The sequence below is a fragment of the Pipistrellus hanaki genome, assembly GCF_964339955.1.
Source record: "Pipistrellus hanaki genome assembly, chromosome: 5".
Taxonomy (NCBI): Eukaryota; Metazoa; Chordata; class Mammalia; order Chiroptera; family Vespertilionidae; genus Pipistrellus; species Pipistrellus hanaki.
Genome location: NC_140507.1, coordinates 68,958,238 through 68,977,318, shown reverse-complemented (window position 1 = coordinate 68,977,318; position 19,081 = coordinate 68,958,238). Strand labels below are relative to the sequence as shown.

Genomic DNA, 19,081 nt, shown 5'->3' with positions numbered 1-19,081 from the left:
AGGGGAAGAGGTGAAGGGAGGCAGGAGTAGGTAATGGGAGGATAAATGGTGATAGAAAGAGACTTGACTTGGGGTGGTGATCACACAATACAATATACAGATGATGTAGAATTGTACACCTGAAACCTATATATTTTATTAACCAATATCACCCCCAGTAAATTCAGTAACATTTTTTAAAAATTAAAAAAATTTAAAGAACAGGAATGTACCTCTAGATTTCTAAATCATTTTCCTGCCTCAGATAAGAAAATGTCTAAATTGTATGGCCAGAATTTTTCTTTCCTTGTAGAATTCCAAGAGAGAAGAATTTAATATCCAGGCTCCCAGTAAAGACTTATTAATTTTCCTTTATTATTTCTTTCTCTATTAAACTAGTAATTTTATATATTTTTTTATGGAGTTAGAATCACTAAACCCAGTTTTGTTTGGCTTTCCATATGCATGAAGAATTATTTCCCTATTTATATGAGCAATCACATAGTTGAAGTTATATAAATCCTCTCATTTTTAAAAAAATTGACAGTAAATTGTAATAAATTGACAGGAAAGTTCATCGAATGTTAAACAAGGTCAAGAACATAACCAGCACCCAAGCAGTACCCTTCTGTTGACTCTTTCCAATCATGGTGCCTTCTCCCCCCTCCGCCCAGGAGCCTAACGTTTTTGTTATTTCTATGATTTCATTTATATTTCATTACCTAATTATGATCTCTTTACCTATATAGTTTTGTTGGGATCATTTATAGCGTATTTATGTTTTACTTTTGTGCAACCTTGTGATATTGAGTCACATTGTGGCTGTGCTCATTCATTTTTATTGATATGTAGGATTCTATTATGCATATAACTCATAATTGATCTATTTTACTCTTCTGTATATTTGGGGAGGTTCCAGTGAATATTCTTGTATGTGTATCTTGGGACCCATACCTAGAGGAGTGGCATGACTGGATTGTAGAGAGTATGTATGTTCAACTCTAACAGTCTGCAGAGTAGTTTTTTAAACTACTATCCATTTTCACTCCATCTTATACAATTTTTAGTTCAGTATAATGAGTATGTAATATGTTTCTGTAGTTTTAATTTAAATTCCCTGATGACTAATGAAGTTGATGACCCTTTCATGTTTATTGACCATTTAGATATCCTCTCTTCTGAAGTTTCTGTGTATGTGATACATTTTCAAAAATCCATAAGACATTACTATTGTTATATGTATTTACTAGTAGATATGCCAGTATATCTAAATGAATACTTAAATGAGTAAGTATTCATTTAGATATACTTGTATATTTACCACTTTCTTCACTCTTCAATCCTTGCAGTACCTTTCAGGTAGTTTATCCATTTTCATGATAATGTAGGATTCTATGATGTGGATATTAAGTGAACATGAATAATTTATCTGTTTTACTATCAATGGGTATTTGGGCAGTTTGCAAGTATTGTTTTCTTTGTGCTTAAACAATTTATTTTAGTAATAATCTGCTGATAGCAAATTATTCCAGTATTGACTGTATGAAATGCCCTTAATTTGCTTCATTCTTAAAGGAATTCTGAGTTTGTATTCATTTCCTTTCAGCACTTTCTTTTCTGTAAGCTTAGATACTCCTGACTTGTTTTCGCTAGGATCTATTTCCCATCATTATCTCTCCCCCCCCCCCCCAAGAAAAAAACCTATTTTGCATTTATCTTCATTTTTAAGGATAGCTACAACTTATCAAGTTATTAAAAAGTATCCCCTCCACAGTTGTTCTCAACTTTGTAAGCCATATCTGTTTACAAAGTTTCTTATTGCCTACCTTGTATATGCCTTATTTTTCTATTGCTTACTGAACTGTTGGTGGAGTGGAAATAAGGTCATTGTGTTTCATTTAGTGATTTATAAATAAAGGGGAAAAACTGGACACATACAGAGGAGGTAAAGTGATCAAGGCAAGTCAGATGGCCTTTCTATTCTGTAAAGGGGATGTGCTGTTATCAGAGCAGACTTGATGGTTAAGGACTGAGTTGGGGGCACAGAGCAGCCATTTCCATAACACAGGTGCCAGAGCTCCTGAGAAATACTCTGAGCCAAGGCGTCAGGCAGGCTGGGTCTGAACTACCGTTCTTACCGGCTGTGTGAACTTGAGTTAGGACTCTTTCTGAAACTTCAATGCCTGGCACGTGTGTACTCACAAAGTGTCTTCTTCCTCCTCTAGCCTTATACTTCAGTATAAACAGCTATACAGTTGTTGCCCCATTTGTTTGTTTTTAAATGAAGTTGTCAGAATCACAGGCAAATTTGGTTTTAGGCTCATTTCCTGCTCCTGACTGATTTTTCTCTTTTAAAAGTCTCTCCTCTGGGGTTGGATCGAGCCCCTTAGGAAGCAGCAGCAGAGTTGCTCTGCGGCCAGTTTGGGAACCACACTGACTGGTTTCCTCCTTTGGCCTGCTTCTCCCTTTGTGTTCTAATCCAGAGTAGAATCTAAGTAAACCAAGTAGGTTTGTTTCATTTTCACCTTTGATTAATCCTCTTAAGAGGCAGTTGGCATGTTCATTTTCTGTGACTGCCTTTCCTCCTCAGTATTTACAAGGTCTGCATCTTTCAGAGAGGGCGCACAGTCACAAAGCGGAGGTGCTTTTTGTTGTCTTTCCACAGCTGGGGCTTGAGACCTAAAAGGCATTTGGCGCAGAAAGAGGATTGGAGAAATGCTGCAGCCCCTGGTCTCGGGTTCAGGGGGAGGTCAGCAGCTCCGGGCAGCCAGCCTGGGGAAAGGGAAAGGCAGCTTTCTCCCCGAGTGCAGGCCGGCTCTCTACTCCGGTCACCCCACCAGAGCGGACAGGAGCCTGTAATTTAACACTCCGCCAGGGGTGCATTCTGACCAAGGCGCCTGCAGCTGAAGTGTCACCTCGCCTTTTAATAACTTAGTGCTTAGTACCTAAAGTTTATACATACACAGAAAGGTTTATTCCTTTCTCCCAAAAAAATGTATTTCCTGGGCATCACTAAAGCCCAAACTCAGAATATCACTCTAAGCACATGTCAAGGCATTGGAGATTAAAACCTTATTGGATGTAACATTTAAATATATTCTCCCATGCAGTGGGTTCTCTTGTTTTGTTGATGGTTGTTTTTTTGTGTGTGTGTGTTTTTTTTATGTGCAGAAGCTTTTTATTTTAATGTAGTCCCATTTATTTACTTTCTCCTTAGTTTCCGTTGTCCTAGAAGCTGTATCAGTAAGCATATTGCTATGGAATATGTCTGATAGTTTGCTGCCTATGGATTCTTCTAAGATTTTTATGGTTTCTCACTTTACATTTAAGTCTTTTATCCATTTTGAGTTTATTTTTGTGTATGGTGTAAGTTGATGGTCTAGTTTCATTTTTTTGCATGTATCTGTCCAAAATTCCCAACACCATTTCTTGAAGAGACTCTCTTGCCTCCATTGTATGCTCTTGCCTCCTTTGTCAAATATTGAGCATAGTGGTTTGGGTTGATTTTTGGTTCTCTGTTCTGTTCCATTGGTCTATATGTCTGTTTTGAGAACAGTGGCTTTGTAATATAGCTTGATAGCTGGTATTGTAATCCCTCCAACTTAGTTCTTCTTTCTCAGGATTGCTGTCGCAATTCGGGGTCATTTTTTATTCCATATAAATTTTTGGAGAATTTGTTTTAGATCTGTCATATGCCATTGGTATTTTAATGAGGATTGCATTAAATCTATAGATTGTTTGGGTAGTATGGACATTTTAATGATGTTGAACACTGTATATTCTTCTATTTATGTCTTCCTCTATCTTTTTTTACAAGATCCTGTAGTTTTCCAAGTACATGTCTTTTACTTCCTTAATTTATTCCTAGGTAACTTAATTTTTTTGTTTCAATGGTAAATGGGATTTTTTTAAATTCCTCTTTCTGTTAGTTTATTATTGGTGTATAAAAAAGCCATAGATTTCTGGGTGTTAATTTTGTATCCTGCTACATTGCCAAATTCATTTATTAAATCTAGTCGTTTTTTGATGGAGTCTTTAGGGTTTTGAAATTTTTTGAAGTACAGTTGACATACAATATCATATTAATTTTAAGTGTATAATAGTAATTAGACATTTATATAGTTTACAAAGTGATCAGCCCGGTAAGTCTAGTAGCCATCTGACAGCATAGAGAGTTATTACAATATTACTGGCATGTTCCCTCTGCTGTACTTCACATTCCCGTGATTATTTTTATAACTGGCAATTTATATTTTTTAATACCTTCATCTTCACCTAAACCCCCTACCATCTGGCAATCATCAGTTTGTTCTCTAAATAATGGCTTATTTCTGTTTTGTTTGTTCTTGAGATTTCACATAAAAATGAAATCAGATGATATTTGCCATGTTGTCACATGGGAAGGTTTTAGTATTCTTTCTTATAGCTGAGTAATAGTCCATTGTACAAATGTACCACATAATCTTTATCCACCCTCTATTAATGGGCACTTAGGTTGCTTCCATATCTTGGCTATCGTAAATAATGCTTCAATGAACATAGGCTAGCATATCTTTTCAAATAAGTGTTTTTGTTTTGGATTTCTTTAGATAAATTACCCAGAAATGGAATTTCTAGTTCATATGGTAGTTTTATTTTTAATTTTGGGGGGCATCTCTATACTACTTTCCATAGTGGCTACACCCTTCTAACAATGCACAAGGATTCCCTGTTCTCCACCCTTTCCAAAAATTACTGATTTATTGGTAATAGCTATTCTGATAGATGTCAGGTGATATACCTTATTGTGGTTTTAATTTGCATTTCCCTGATTAGTGATTTGGAACATCTTTTAATATGTATTTTGGCCATTTGTATGTCCTTTTGGGAGAAAACACTGATTTTAATTTTCTCTGCTCATATTTTAGTCAGATTGTTTTTTGGTGTTAAGTTGTATGAGTTCCTTAAATATTTGAATATTAACTCCTTATCATATGTATTGTATCATTGGTGGCTGTCTTCTCCCATTCTGTGGGTTGTCTTTTTTGTGGATGGTTTTCTTTGCTATGCAAAAGCTCTGTTGTTCAATATCAAACATTTGTTTTTGCTTTTGTTTCCCTTGCCCAAGGAAATATATGGCTAAAAATATGTATGTTACTAAGAGCGATGTCAGATTGTTTACTGCCTGTTTTCTTCTATGATTCTGGGTCTTAGATTTAAGTCTTGAATCCATTTTGAGTTTATTCTTGTCTGTGGTAAAAGAAAGTGGTCCAGTTTCATGTTTTTGCATGTCTCTCTCCAGTTTTCCTAGCACTATTTAAGAGATTTCTTATCTTTACCTCCTTGTGTACTGCTATATTCTTGCCTCCTTTGTCATAGATTAAGTAAGCACAAAGGTTTGTTCTGTTCCATTGATCTATGTGTTTGTTTTTATGCCAGTACCTTGCTGTTTTGCTTACTATAGCCTGTAATATAGTTTGATATCAAATACCAACTTTGTTCTTCTCAAGATTTTTTTGACTATTCATGGTCTTTTGTGATTCCATATAAATTTTACGGCTATTCTAGTTCTGTGAAAAAATCCATTAGTATCTTATAGGTTTTGCATTGAATCTATATATTGCTTTGAGTAGTATAGACATTTTAATGATAATTCATTCACCTGCCTTCAGCAAGTCATAATCTTTTTGCTGGTGGAGGCCTTTGCCTCGATTGATGAAAACACAGTCTCTGTGAAGTTCACTTAGAGGGAAGCACAATAAAACGTGGTATGCCTGGACAGTAAATCTGCAAGCATTTACTGCATGTTGATTCCATGTTAGACACTGTGCTAAGTCCTAATGATGGACATCATTGACTTTAAAGAACTTATATTGTAGGAGGGGAGTTAGACAAGTATGAAGGTGCCCCCCCAAAGTGAAATAAAGCACAACATTACTACCAAAACGATAGACCAGGTGGCATTGAGTGGGGGTTATGAATCCCAGCTCTTTTTGGATAGGGGAAGGTCATTTGTGGCATGAACGAAAGCTGAGGAGCAAACCAGATTGGGCATGAAAGGCTGTATATCAGGCCGAGGAATTTGAGCTTTATCTTGGGACTCGCCATTAACAATTTTAAGTAGGAGCGTAGCATGGTCTGATTTACCTCCTCTGAATTCTGATTTTTTCAATCCTCACCCAATGCTATTTTTCTATTGATCCTTAAAGAGAATGGAAGGAAAGAGATACATCAATTGGTTGCTTCCCACATGTGTCCCAACCATAGCCAGGGATCAAACCTGTATCCTAGGTGCATGCCCTTGACTTGGAATGAAGCCCACGACCCTTAAGTGCATTGGCCACCACTCTAACGACTGTGCAACCCAAGTGAGGGCTGAATTCTGACTTTCAATGATGACTTGACCTCATGTGTTTATCACTTGCTGCCCTCAAACTTACATGCCAGTTGTAATATTTCCAGTAAATAATAGAAAACTCAAAGTGGCTTAAAGTCAACATGGAGGAACCTTGAAGATATAGTGAAATAAACCAGTCACAAAAGGACAAATACGTATGATCCCACTTACAAGAGGTTCCTACAGTAACCAAATTCATAGGGACAGAGAGAAGATTGGTTGCCAGGGATGGACAGGGAAGAAGGATTGGGGTATGGGGTTTGTTTTACAAGATGAAGAATTTTGGAGATGGATGGTGGTGAGAGCTGCACAGCAATGTAAGTGCATTTAATATCACTCTACTGTAGACTTGAAAATGCTTAAAGTGGTAATGTTATCTATTTTACCACAGTACAAAAAATTACCCTCCAAATGGCTTAAACCAAATGGAAAACATTATTTCATAACAACATCATTAGGGTAGCTTCAGGGTTGGGCGAATTCATGGTTTCAGCAGTAGCAATAAGGGACCCAGGTTGTCTTCATCTTCCTACTCTGCCATTCTTCACACATCTGCTCCACCCTCAGGCAGCTTCCCTTGCAGGACATCTGCCCCAGGCAGAAATTACTTTCCAACACACCAGCCATGGAAAGAGACCCTCTTCTCCATCTCTTTTTAAGACCAGGAAAGGCTTCCAAAGTCACGTATTGCTCCTCATCTCCATGTGAACATCTAACAGCCATTTCATCAGCAGCACAGCCAACACCGAGCTCCTGGTGTCCTCCTACATCCCTCCTCCTGTCTCTCCAGTCTCAGTAAGAGGCAAGTTCTCTATTCTCCAAACCCTCCCGTTACTCAGGCCAAAAACCTTGGGGTCATTCTGGATCCCTCTCTTTATGTCAGACCATACAGACATCAGCAGACTATTTTCTTTTGACTCTGCCTTAAAAATGTTTCCAGACTCCACCTACTTTTCACCACCATGATTCTCTGAGCCACTGCAATATCTTCCTAGATGATCCCAGTAGTGTAACCGGTCTCCCTGTTTCTGCCCTTGATCATTTATGCAGTGACCAGAACAGACCTAACTCCCTGACCTCGTGGAGCTTTCACTCTGTTCTCAAAACAGCGGTCAGACTGATCTCTTTCAAACATAAGTCAGTCATGTCTCTCCTTTGATCAAAACCTTGAGTTTCTTTCAACTGCCCATGCTAATAGTATCTACCTGTAACTGAAGATGGGAAAAGGCGGGTTTTAACATTGACGCTCCTGTTCCCTATTGAATGCTGTTATGCCACAGAGCATAGTTCAATTTGTGGATTTTCAAGTGGGAGAAGGGCAAGTGGAAGAACTGTTTCTAGCAGGTAGGACTCTAGAACTGGAAAGCACTGCATTGAATGACTCCAGGGGATCTGTGTGAGACAGTGATCATTCTGACAGCGATTTCTCAACCACCTGCCTCTTCCTGCCTTCTTTCACAGAATTCTTTGGGCACATGAAGCTTTCAAAACAGATTGAAACCTCTGTTAAATGGATGTGTTTTAAATTGAGATATAACATGCATACAATAAAATACATTTTAAGTGTGCCACTTAGTTTGTGCATACATAGTTTGTGCATACATATGTTTCCATGTAACTTCTAATTCAGATCAAGATACATTTTGAGCTGAAACCGGTTTGGCTCAGTAGATAGAGTGTCAGCCTGTGGACTGAAGTGTCCTGGATTCGATTCTGGTCAAGGGCATGTATCTTGGTTGCAGGCACATCCCCAGTGGGGGGTGTGCGGGAGGCAGCTGATTGATGTTTCTCTCTCATCAATGTTTCTACTCTCTCTAAAAAATCATTATATATATACATTTTGAGACCTTTCAGTCCATATTATCTTCCAAATGTAATCAATATTCTAATTTTGTCACCATAAAATTAGTTTTGCCTTTATCTGATGGAATTTTTTTTTTTTTTTTTTTTTTTTTTTTTTTTTTTAATGCTCACCCAAGGTTATTTTTTTCATTGGTTTTTAGAGAGAGGGAAGACAGGGAGATACATTGATTGCATGCACCCTGACCAGGGCAAGGATTTAACCTGGGAATCAAACCTTAGGCCAACACTCTATCCACTGAGCCAAACTGGCCAGGCCAATGGAATCTTTTATATCTTTTGTTTCTTTCATGCAAAACGAGGTGTGTATTCACCCATGTTGTTGCAGATAGCTTTACATTTTTCATTGCTACACCGTATTCCATTTTTTAAAAATACCACAATTTATCCTATTGATGGATTTTGGAGATATTATGTCATTTGTTGGATGTAAGAATTCTTTTCACTTAACAGTATAAATGCTTCATCATAGGATATGCTGATGGATAGAGGATATGATAAAGTGTCTGTACTCCTCTGAGGGTTTTGAGAAGTGTTCCTGTATTCAGTGCTCTACTGCCTGACACATTATTCTTTTCCTTGCTCTAGCCCAGGCCACAAAGTTGAACAGAAGTAATTATTAGAATACAAAAACAATGTGATATTGTGCAAGGTTAAGAGTAACAACAATCCTTGGATTAAAAGGGAAATTCTCCATTGATCTGTTACCACCATTGCATCAGTTCCATTTAGTGCCTGGAAATTTTTGAAGAGGTTAGGAAATCCTGTTCCTAAATAGCAAATGTTTAGGCCAAATAATTAGGCTAGACTTGATAGAACTAACAGTTAATTTGATTTCATGCCCAGTACTGATCACTAGCAATACCAAGTGATGAATAAGATACATAGAGCTTACCCTGCGTACAGAGGCAGACCAGCCATCACGGTCCGTTGTGGAGGGCAAAGCACTGTAAGGAAATTTTCGTTTACATCACACCAAGTGCTCTGCCTCCCTCCACTCCTGACCCATGATGGATAGGTTTTCACACATCAGGCAGTTCTGGGTGTCCTACAATTTAGCTCAATTCCAACACTATCTCCCCGGAGATAATGTCAGATCTCACAGCTTAAGGGCTCAGTCTCACAAGACTGCTCCCACTTCAAATTCCAGTCACGAGTCTAGGTTGTTACCTGTGCTTCTAGCCAAAGGACTATAAATTGTAGGTTCCGACAACTCGCTCCTGAAGTTCAGTTAATTTGCCAGAGGGAACAACATGAGGAAAGAGGCAGACACTCACAGGAACTTAGGAAAATTAAAAATTCACCCCAGCCTGGAGCATAGTGTTTAAGGAGAGTAGTTGCAGAAGATGGAAATATAATCAGATACTAGATCATGAAAAGCTTTAAAATAATAACAATAACAGCCAATGTTTCTGAGGAATTGGCCTTTTCCGGGCTCTAGACGAATCACATTTCATGGCTCGCCTCATTGAATACTCAGCCTCCTTAACACATAAGGTGCATCATTACAGACGGTAAACGACAGGTCCAGGCCTTCTCTAACGGGTCAAAAGCCCATCCTCTTAACCACCCTCTGAGAGACTATCACATAAGCCATGCTCTATCTTCCTATGGCCTCTGCTTCTTGATTGTGTTGTACTTTGGATCGACTTAGCTAATGTTCCTTCAATGTATGCAAATGTAAAGCTGGTATAAATTTCAGGTGCTTATACTGATCATGTATTAAAAGAAATCTATCAACACAAACAAAACTATAAGACTAATGAAATCAAGTTGCATTAATTTCATGTGACTAATATTTTGCTGAAGTGGTCACTCACGAGGAGTAGGCCCTGGGAGTCAAGCACACATACCTTTGCTCCTGGCGCTCGTGGAAACCCCGTTTTCCCGCACCTCCTCTCTCATCATCCTCCTCTCTGGAAAGCATGATGCTGTGGGGCTTCGTTGGAGTGAAGACATCTCACATACGCAGGCTCTGAAAGACAGTCTCTGTATTTCAATGCCCCTTGAGTTCAAAATAATAGAAACGGTCCAAACTTATTAAAGATTCAATCTGAAACACAGCGTGTTCTGTGAGGGAGAGTGGGAGAGGGTCTGGGAGGGGAGTGTTTGGGGCTTTGAGGGTTGCTATAGTTATGCATAGTAGAGATTCTTACTTCTGTAGTTTTGCTTCTTCACAGGGGTTGGCACCAGGAATTATTACAGAAAGATTGGCTACCGGTTACAAGGCCCATACATGGTGAAGACACTAAAGTATTAGCCCCTATAGTCCACCTTGATGCAGTGTTTCTGGCAGGAAGTAGAGATTCCAGATGTCTTGAATATTCAACGGAGAGGCTGAGCAAAGCAAATGGACCCACCCTGTCCCCTTGGCGAGAAGCTTCACCCTCATCCTGCAGCTGCTGAGACTGGAAACTGCCCTCAGGGCACGACCAGGCATCTGGTGACCAAGCATGTAGCCTCTGGCACCCGGCACGCCTGTGCCCCGACCTGTGTGTTCTCAAGAAGTCACTCCAGTTTTCAAGGCTAAGTCTTGTACCCAGTTTCTAAATTGTGCATGCGGCCAGCAAGTGACTTAGACTGACAAAGGCAAATTAGTCAACTCAATTGGGTACCGTAATTCATGAAATAAAGCTAGGTGATGGTTAGGCGAAACTTACTTATCTGGTACAGGGACAAAAAGGCAGGTTGAGCAGATAAAAACTGACCTGATTTTAAACTCGGAACTTGAACACAGAAGCATTCCAGCACACAAAAATGAGCTTTTGTTTTGTTGCAAGTCATTCTGGTTTCTGTGATGTTTGCAATAACTGTGTGTGGTGAGATGAGTTGACATATGTTTATGTTTCAAATTTGAAACCAGCCCTTCTCATTCCATGGTGGGCCATTACGAACGTCCTCAATTTCAGTTTTTGTCTGTACTTCCTACCCCTTCCAGCTGCAGCCCAGGGTGGGCAGCACGTGCTCCCAGAGAAACGACTGGCTTCCCTTTGTCTCCTGAGCAGGCGGAGCCGGGCATGCGTGAGTCTTGGGTGGTCTGGCCCTAAGTGAAGATGCCCTCCCACGGGAGCTGTTCTCTGCATTTTAATTCTTTAAGATAAATTTTGGTTCGTTTTAAATGGATGATAAGAGTTCAACTCTTATGAAAGTGAGAATAAAAATGGTAATGCAAAACCGGCCCAAACCTAAGATGGGAAAAAGATTGGCTTCTCCCAGCTTCACCTGGTTGAACTGTCTGTAAGTTCCAGGTTATCTAGGGAGACTCCGCCTGGAGAGGGGCAGTTCCTGAGAGCATGCTGACCCCTGTGCCCCTGGGCTTCTGTGGCATTTTATAAGCTTTATTAACTGGGATTGATTCCTCAAAAAGGTACAAAAATATAACCAACACACAAAGCAGAATCAGGTAAGGGGTTTCCTCCCTGTAAATGCGGTGACATCTGCCTTGAGTTTACAGGCTGAGTTTCCAGCCTGTGACACTGTTCACTTCCCCCTGGTGCTGTCTGCCGTGTCCTTCAACTGCCACGAGGCAAATGGCACTGCCTTCTCGTGGGCTCTGTGGAGCCAGAGGCTTTCCATGAGCGTAGTTTAGGGAATTTAGCTGCTTCTCAATTGTGTGTGTGTTTCCTTTAAAAATAAAACTGTTAAAACCAACAAAGCGTATACCGTGATGGCTGTTAGCACACATGATGAGCTGGAAGGGAGAGCGTGCTGGCCCGGGCTTATCTCCACCGGCAGCGTGACCTTGACTTCCTCCACCGAAGTCTCTGCACCTCCCATTTCTCCTCTGTCCCACTTACCTACCTACCTACATACATCAAAATGTGTAAGGTGCAAGCAAGGTTCATCGTAAAATGACAGTTTAGAGCAAGATTTTAAGACAAAGTTGCCCATTTCTAACAGATAAGTCATTGTTTCATCTGGATTTCCATCTCGGGCTCAGGAGTACCTGCCTAGCTCATCCTCAGCCTTTCCAGGAGCGAGCCTCCTTGCCTTGAGCAAGGACACGGAACTTCTCAAGCTTCCCGGGTGCAGTCCCTGCAGCGTTCTGTCACCATAACCAGCTTCTCTGCTGACTGCCAAGGACCTTTCCCGGCATTCGTGGCACTTGGCACTCCGGAGGCCTGGCCATCCCAGAAACGGGTTCCCCTCAGGAGAGCAGGCCGCCTCATGAGAAAGATTCGTTAGGCATGACCCTGCGGCTCTGCATGAAACCTTGAAAGCTGCACCTTGGGCTCCTGATCTGTATTGAACAGCAGAGCAGCCACCTCAAACCCAAGTAGCTCTGCTTAGATCAGCTTCTTGTGATATCACCTGGAGAGTTTAAAAAAAAAAAAAGATTAAACAGACTAAAATCTATTTGAATAGAAAATGAGATTTAAAAAAAAAAAAATGTATATTACCAGTGAAAGAATAAAGGTCAGTTTCTCAAATGTGGGAATGAATGAACCTCCTTTAAAGGAAACAATTTCCACAGGCTCAAAAGAATACCGAAATGGCTGTGGCCGGTTTGACTCAGAAGACAGAGTGTTGGCCTGCAGGCTGAAGGGTCGTGGGTCTAACTACAGTCAAGGTCTCGTACCTCGGTTGCAGGCTTGATCCCCAGCCTCTGTCTGGGTGCATGCAGGAGGCAACATATCCATGTCTCTTTCACATCGATGTTTCAGTTGTCTCTCGCCCTCCTTTCCACTCTCTCTAAAAATCAGTGGAAAATATCCTTGCGTGAGGATTAACAAAAAACAAAGCCTGCTCTCTAAAAATATCCTTCAAATTGCAAATTTTCATTTCCAAAGATTTTTTGTGAGACTATCTTTAAATTGAAAAACATTCATAAAGAACTCACAGACCCCCGAGTTTATGAAAGACCTCGTGATCTAGGCTCAAAACCTGGGCTCCTCTATTAACTCAGGGCTTGTGGGCAGGTCCCTCACCTTGAGCTGCAGCTTCCTGTTTACCCATGAGATACACACCCATCTCTCAGGGTAAGTGTGAGGATCAGATGGTCACCTTTGAGAGACTGCATAAACCATGCCATTTTCTAGAAACAGTTGTTACTCTGATGCAGTAGCTTCTGACAGATGTGTACCCTTGGGCAAGTAAACCTCTGGCTCCTGGCACAGTTCCTCTCTCTAAAATGGAAGCAGTACGAGTACCTCCCTCATGCAGAGACCTGAATGAGCTCATGAGCGTAAGGTTCTGAGAACAGGGCCTGTGGAGCGTGAAACACCACAAGTGCCAGCTGTTAATCTAACGGCAGCATCTGGCCCATTTTAACAAAGTTATCTGTTGGCAATAGAGCCTGACTTTTTGCCAATGTCAGAGAGTAGTATCTGGTCTCGGGCCATTTCTTCCTCCTGTTGGTCCTTCTGTTTCATTCACAGAAGTCCAGGGTTGCAAATTGACAAAACCGTACTGTGAGGGACGAGAGACCGGCTGAGAGTCCAACAGCAAAAAGCATTTTTAAACATCCCTGTAATTCTGGGGGTCCCCGGCAAGGTGTCTGATGTCAGTGTGACGGCCGGTCTCCCCTTTGTGCTGGCAGCTGTGTCCCCTTAAGGGGTTCTGAGGGGTGGGGCCACATCTCTGTAGGTTAGAGCTATGTATGCCAGCAATCCGTTTGTTCCATTCTGTGAAAACCTCCAAAAACTAAGTTTACAGGCTTTTTAAAGAAACAGATAATTACATGCTTACAAAAGGAGCAAACCAACTGCTGCTCTGCATCCAGGTTTGCAGCGTTCTCTCCTGCCTGTCTTCCCAGGCCTCGAACATTCTCTTTGTGCTCCCAGAACACCCCTCCTTCAGGGAAGAAACTATCACCTCGGCCCACTGTGCACTGTCCCTGGGCCAGAACCCAGGATGAGCACTGTTCTCCCCAATTAACAGGACACGGGCCCCGAGTCAGGGCCACCCCGTTGCCCAGTTCCAGTCGGAACCAGTGATGTCTGTGGCTCGCACACTTAACGTGCCACGTGCCCCTGGAGCGGCCCAGCTGGCAACCCCGATCTCAGCTACTAAATGGGTTTAGGAGTCAAACCTGAGCCAGTGACTCAGGCTTGCTCACTCCTCTACCTCACATCATCTTCCTTGGGGGAGAAAAAGGGTTTCAGTTAGCTTGCATTCAAAGAGGACCCAACAGCTCATGATTTCACCCTCACAACCACCAACCTGTGAGGAAGGTCCTGTCAGGTAGTGGGCGTGAGTGGTTTCATCAGGAGAGAATGCAAAGCAAACAGTCTGCTCTTCCTATTTAAATGAAAATAGCTTTTCTAAAAATTACAGATGCTCATTGTGGGAGAAATTTGACAGAGAAGCACAAGATGCCCTGAAATCACACCATCAAGACACCCATGCTAAGCACTGCGAGGAACATCGTTCCACCCAACTCTACACGATCACACACACACACACACACACACACACACACAATTTTATGTAAAGCAATTGCTCTGCGTGTGTTGCTTTGTAACCTTTACTTGACAAAATAATTGGAGCATCTCACGGCAAAGCACATAGCTGTTCTTCGTCCTTTTTAGTAACTACCTGATGGTCCATTGTCTGCAGCTGCCACAATTTATTTCAGCAGGTCTTCCATATCTTGTATTCTTTTATATTCTTATTTTCACTACAGCTAAAATCATATGAAGCACGAGGGCTGCGCACATTACTGACTCATAAGATTTGCCTTAAATTTTTGTCTACACGCAGTCACGTGGCCACGGCAGGCCTCCTCAGTGTCCCTCCCGTTAGTTCTACCGCCAAGTGTTTCAGTCCTGCCTTCGTAGCTCACCGTCCGGGAGGTGGGGGAGGAGAAACCTGTCTGGCAGCTTGGCCTTTTCCACTAAGGCAGCGGCACGTCTGATGGTGAACAAGTCCCATCAAACAAAATGTCAAGCTGCCGGTTCACTGAAAGGTACCGGAGGGTAACATGCTTTTATTGAGGTGAGAGGTGACCGTACCTCACGTTTCCCCCGCTGATAGACGTTACTGCTTCAGGACGGATTCCCTTGCCAGCTGAAGCCTGCAGAGAAGGTGATCCGCTTGCACAGGGCGGACATTGTCTGGAAGATTAGCAGATGTGAGCGGCAGGAAGGTGACAGTAGCTACTGTCCCAACCAGGACATGGGAGTAGGGCTCAGCACTTGGACCCCTCAAGGAAAAGCAGGCCTGGTGGCCAGCTGCCTGGGTTTGGGGCTTGCTTCTGCCTCTGTCTGGCTTTGCAAGAACTAGGGTTTTGGATCACTGCGTGTTTGGGGCGTTGGGGCACCAGGCAAAGGATCCTTTACATCTACCTGAAGAGAAAGGAAGGGAGGAAACGGGGAAAGAGGAAGAAGGGGAAATAATATCTGTTGAGCAGTTAGGCCTAGACTTGACCTCACAACTGTTCTCTGAGGCAGGAGTCACACTATCCATTTTACAAATGAGAAGCCAGGGTTCAAAACAAGGTAAGTAAATTAACTAAGACCACAGCTAGTGAGTGGAGAGCTGAGTGTAAAGGCAACACGTTGACAAAAAGCTTCAAGGATTCTAATACCTATGGGCAATGGTGGCTTAGAATTTCTTTTTTTTTTTTTTAAATGGGAGGGGGGGGTCTGAGGCTAGCAATTGGGTTGGAAAAGGGTATGAGGGGGGGGGGGGTGTGTGCTTGAAGCTACATTTGCCTAGCAGAGAAAAATACAGATAAGCGATACATCCAAATAAAGAACTTGAGAATAGGGGCAACGTGGAAAGAAAACCAGCAGTAAGTAATCAACCTACTTAAATAGAGAACCGAAACTAAAGTACTATGGTAGAAAAGAAGAAAATCTAGGTTAAGAGGACTGAATATTTCTTTAGTTTTGCTCCCACCCTAAGCTCACACAAGACTAAAGGGGATTTTAAAAGAAACAGTCACCATAAATCTACAAGAACAGGAAGAACAAAAGTAAAGACAAAAGGGATAAGATTTTGGAAGCTGTACAGCAGATGGACAGTAGTAACTCAGCAGTTACTGGGCAGTGAGTGGAGAAGATTGGAGCCAACACGATTTATACCAGCAGTCGCCAACCTTTCGGACCTCATGGGCCACCAGTTGGCATCAGCTGATTTATCCCACAGAAACTTCAAAGCCCCTGAAACTGACACCATCACACACTGGAGGGCAAGGGCAGCCGCCAAAACAAGGCAGGCTGATGGCAGTTGTCTGGCAGCAATTAGGTCCCCGTACCATTTCCTCCACGAAGCACATGCTCTGTTCCCACCTCAGCAATAGTTTACTCTCTGAAGAGGGTCACCCAGACCTTGGGATGAGAGAACCTGAGACAAAGTTGAAGGTCGGGGTAATAAAACAGAATGATGCCCATGCATACTAACTAGTCCTGACACTTGAATCCTCCTCCCCAAATCCATTTTCAGAATGCTGGAGTCTAGACCTTTTCCCTACAGGCCAGAAAGTGAAAGGCTCTTAAGGAGAATCTAGCGCTAGAGAAAAGACCCCAAAATACCGTCCTATATAAGCTTCTCAAGAAACAGCCCCGATAACCACTACACAGCATCATCAGTAAGCTCCTTTGTTAGGGACTGAGTGTGCCTCTCCACCCCCCCCCCTTCCCAGGTTCATATATTGAAGCCCCCTCCCTCCCCCATGTGACTGTATGTGGAGATAGGGCCTTCTTGGCGGTAATGTTCAGTGGGGTCATAAAGGTAGAGTCTTGATCCAATATTAGTGTCTTTCTAAGAAGAGAGAGAACAGGAGAGTGGGGTCACCAAAATGGTGACATAGTTCCCTTTTGACTTTGCTCCCCCTCACAGAAAGAATGAACAATTCTTCTTGTCAAACACGGACAAGACACCACTGAGAGGATTCTAGAAAACGGGTGGGCTACAGCATGCCCTGCACCACTGAGACCAAACGTCACATGCGCAGGATAAGAGGCACGGCTTCCCACTGGCTACCTTGTCCCTCCCCCAGGCCCGTGCGGGACCACCCAGAGGTCTCCTCTGAGCCTGGGTTCTTCCAGCGGGAAGAGAGCCCAGGGCCAGCATCTAGCCTCCCCGCCATTGAGGCCACTTCATGGGCCCCCACTCTGGCCGTGCCCCATAGGAATGGCAGGAGCACCTGTGCGGCTTGAGCACTGGGAATCCGATTGTGATGGAGAAGGGAGGAGCGGCTGGTACCAACCAGCATTCAGATCTGGCAGACAGAGCTCCTACCTGTGAGAGGGCGGGGCTTACTCCTGATCCTCCATTTTGTAACTGGACGTAGCCCTCACCCAACCCATCAGGGTCAGCCAAAGCAGTGACGTCACCACCCCTATAAAACCCATTGAACTGTTGAAATTTGTTCTCTCTCCTGCCATGCCATTGTCGGTATAAGTGGGACAGGGCTCGGACTAGTCCGAAATACAGGTTTTCTGCTATTGCATCGGCTCCCTGGTGATCTTTGGGGATCACAAAATCTGGGCACAACACCTGCAGTGCCTGAGGAGGAGTCCCAACCGCTGCCGCTGCATTGCTCATCTGCAGAGCCAAGGCAGCGACCGTCTGACCAGGGAGTCAGTGGGATGCAGGTCTACCTGACCCAGGTCTTCAAACAAAGAGCTTTGCCAGCTCCAGAGCCTGGTCTGCCCCACCCACCAGGGAGCTGAGTCACAGCCTTGCTCACAGCTGAATGTAGCTCCCAGCTCCTCTCAACCATAGGGCCTAACTGGGTGCACCTGGAAGCTGCGTGGCCCGGCAACTAGCAGAGCTGAGCGCAGAGCAAAGCCAGGGAACTTGGGGAATGGGGCACCTTGAATCAAGACCACAAATAGCCTTGTCCCCTTTGGAGCTGGTTCTCCCACTCCACCTTGGCAGGGAAACTACTTTACAGCCCTGCTCACTGCTGAATTCGGCCCTCAGCTACCCTACCCGGTAGCCTATCAGAGCCCATGGGAAGCCGCACAGCCCATCTGCCTGCTCTGCTCGCAGAGGCACTTGAACAGAGAGCACAGCCCATGGTTTTTTCCATCTGCAGAGCAGACCTAGCGGCCCTGACTGGCCAGGGAATTCAGTGCCGTCTTGTCTGATTCAAGTCCCCAGACAATGAGCTGTGCAGGGCATGAGGCCTGTGCTGCTGCCCTGTGAGGGCGGGGAAGCTCATGCATAGCCCCATCTACTGCTGAGCATGGTACCCAGTTCTGTCTGGTAATCCTGACCAGAGAAGCCAGGCAACTGCAGAACTCATCCTACAGCCTTGCTTGGGCAGAGAACCAAGCCAGCAGTCCTCTCTCATGGTTTTCAGCGAGAAACCCTCCACCCTAACCTTCGAGTTCAGGTGGTGGCCTCACCCAAAAATGGAAACTTTTATAAATATATTATAACCGAAACTGGTTTGGCTCAGCGGTAGAGCATCAGTCTGCGGACTGAAAGGTCCCAGGTTCGATTCCAGTCGGGGCATGTGCGTTGGTTGCGGGTGCATCCCTGGTGGGGGGTGTGCAGGAGGCAGCTGGTCAATGTTTCTCTCTCATCGACGTTTCTAGCTCTCTATCTCTCTCCCTTCCTCTCTGTAAAAAATCAATAAAATATATATTTTTAAAAAATTTAAAAAAATAAATATATTTTATTGATTTTTTACAAAGAGGAAGGGAGAGAGATAGAGAGCTAGAAACGTCGATGAGAGAGAAACATCGACCAGCTGCCTCTTGCACACCCCCTACGGGGGATGTGCCCGCAACCAACGTACATGCCCTTGACCGTAATCGGACCTGGGACCTTTCAGTCTGCAGACCGACACTCTACCACTGAGCCAAAACGGTTTCGGCCAAAAATGGAAACTTTTAGCAAGCCCCACCTGCTCAGGGACATTACCAGCAGACCGAGCCAGAAGCCAAACAGCTGGCTGGTGATGTACCT

The 19,081-nt window shown here is 43.2% G+C and overlaps 1 protein-coding gene across 1 annotated transcript in view; it reads left to right on the top strand.

Moving 5' to 3' along the window:
* The window catches only part of ELP3 (elongator acetyltransferase complex subunit 3), a gene marked incomplete at its 5' end in the record, with an annotated part of 89,567 nt that extends 77,697 nt beyond the window's left edge, over positions 1-11,870 (top strand). The window contains one exon of the mRNA XM_084885337.1: positions 10,396-11,870. Coding sequence (XP_084741463.1) covers positions 10,396-10,475 — 80 coding nt within the window. The 3' untranslated portion in view covers positions 10,476-11,870. The remainder of the gene's footprint in view (positions 1-10,395) is intronic.
* Positions 11,871-19,081: the final 7,211 nt, after the last annotated feature.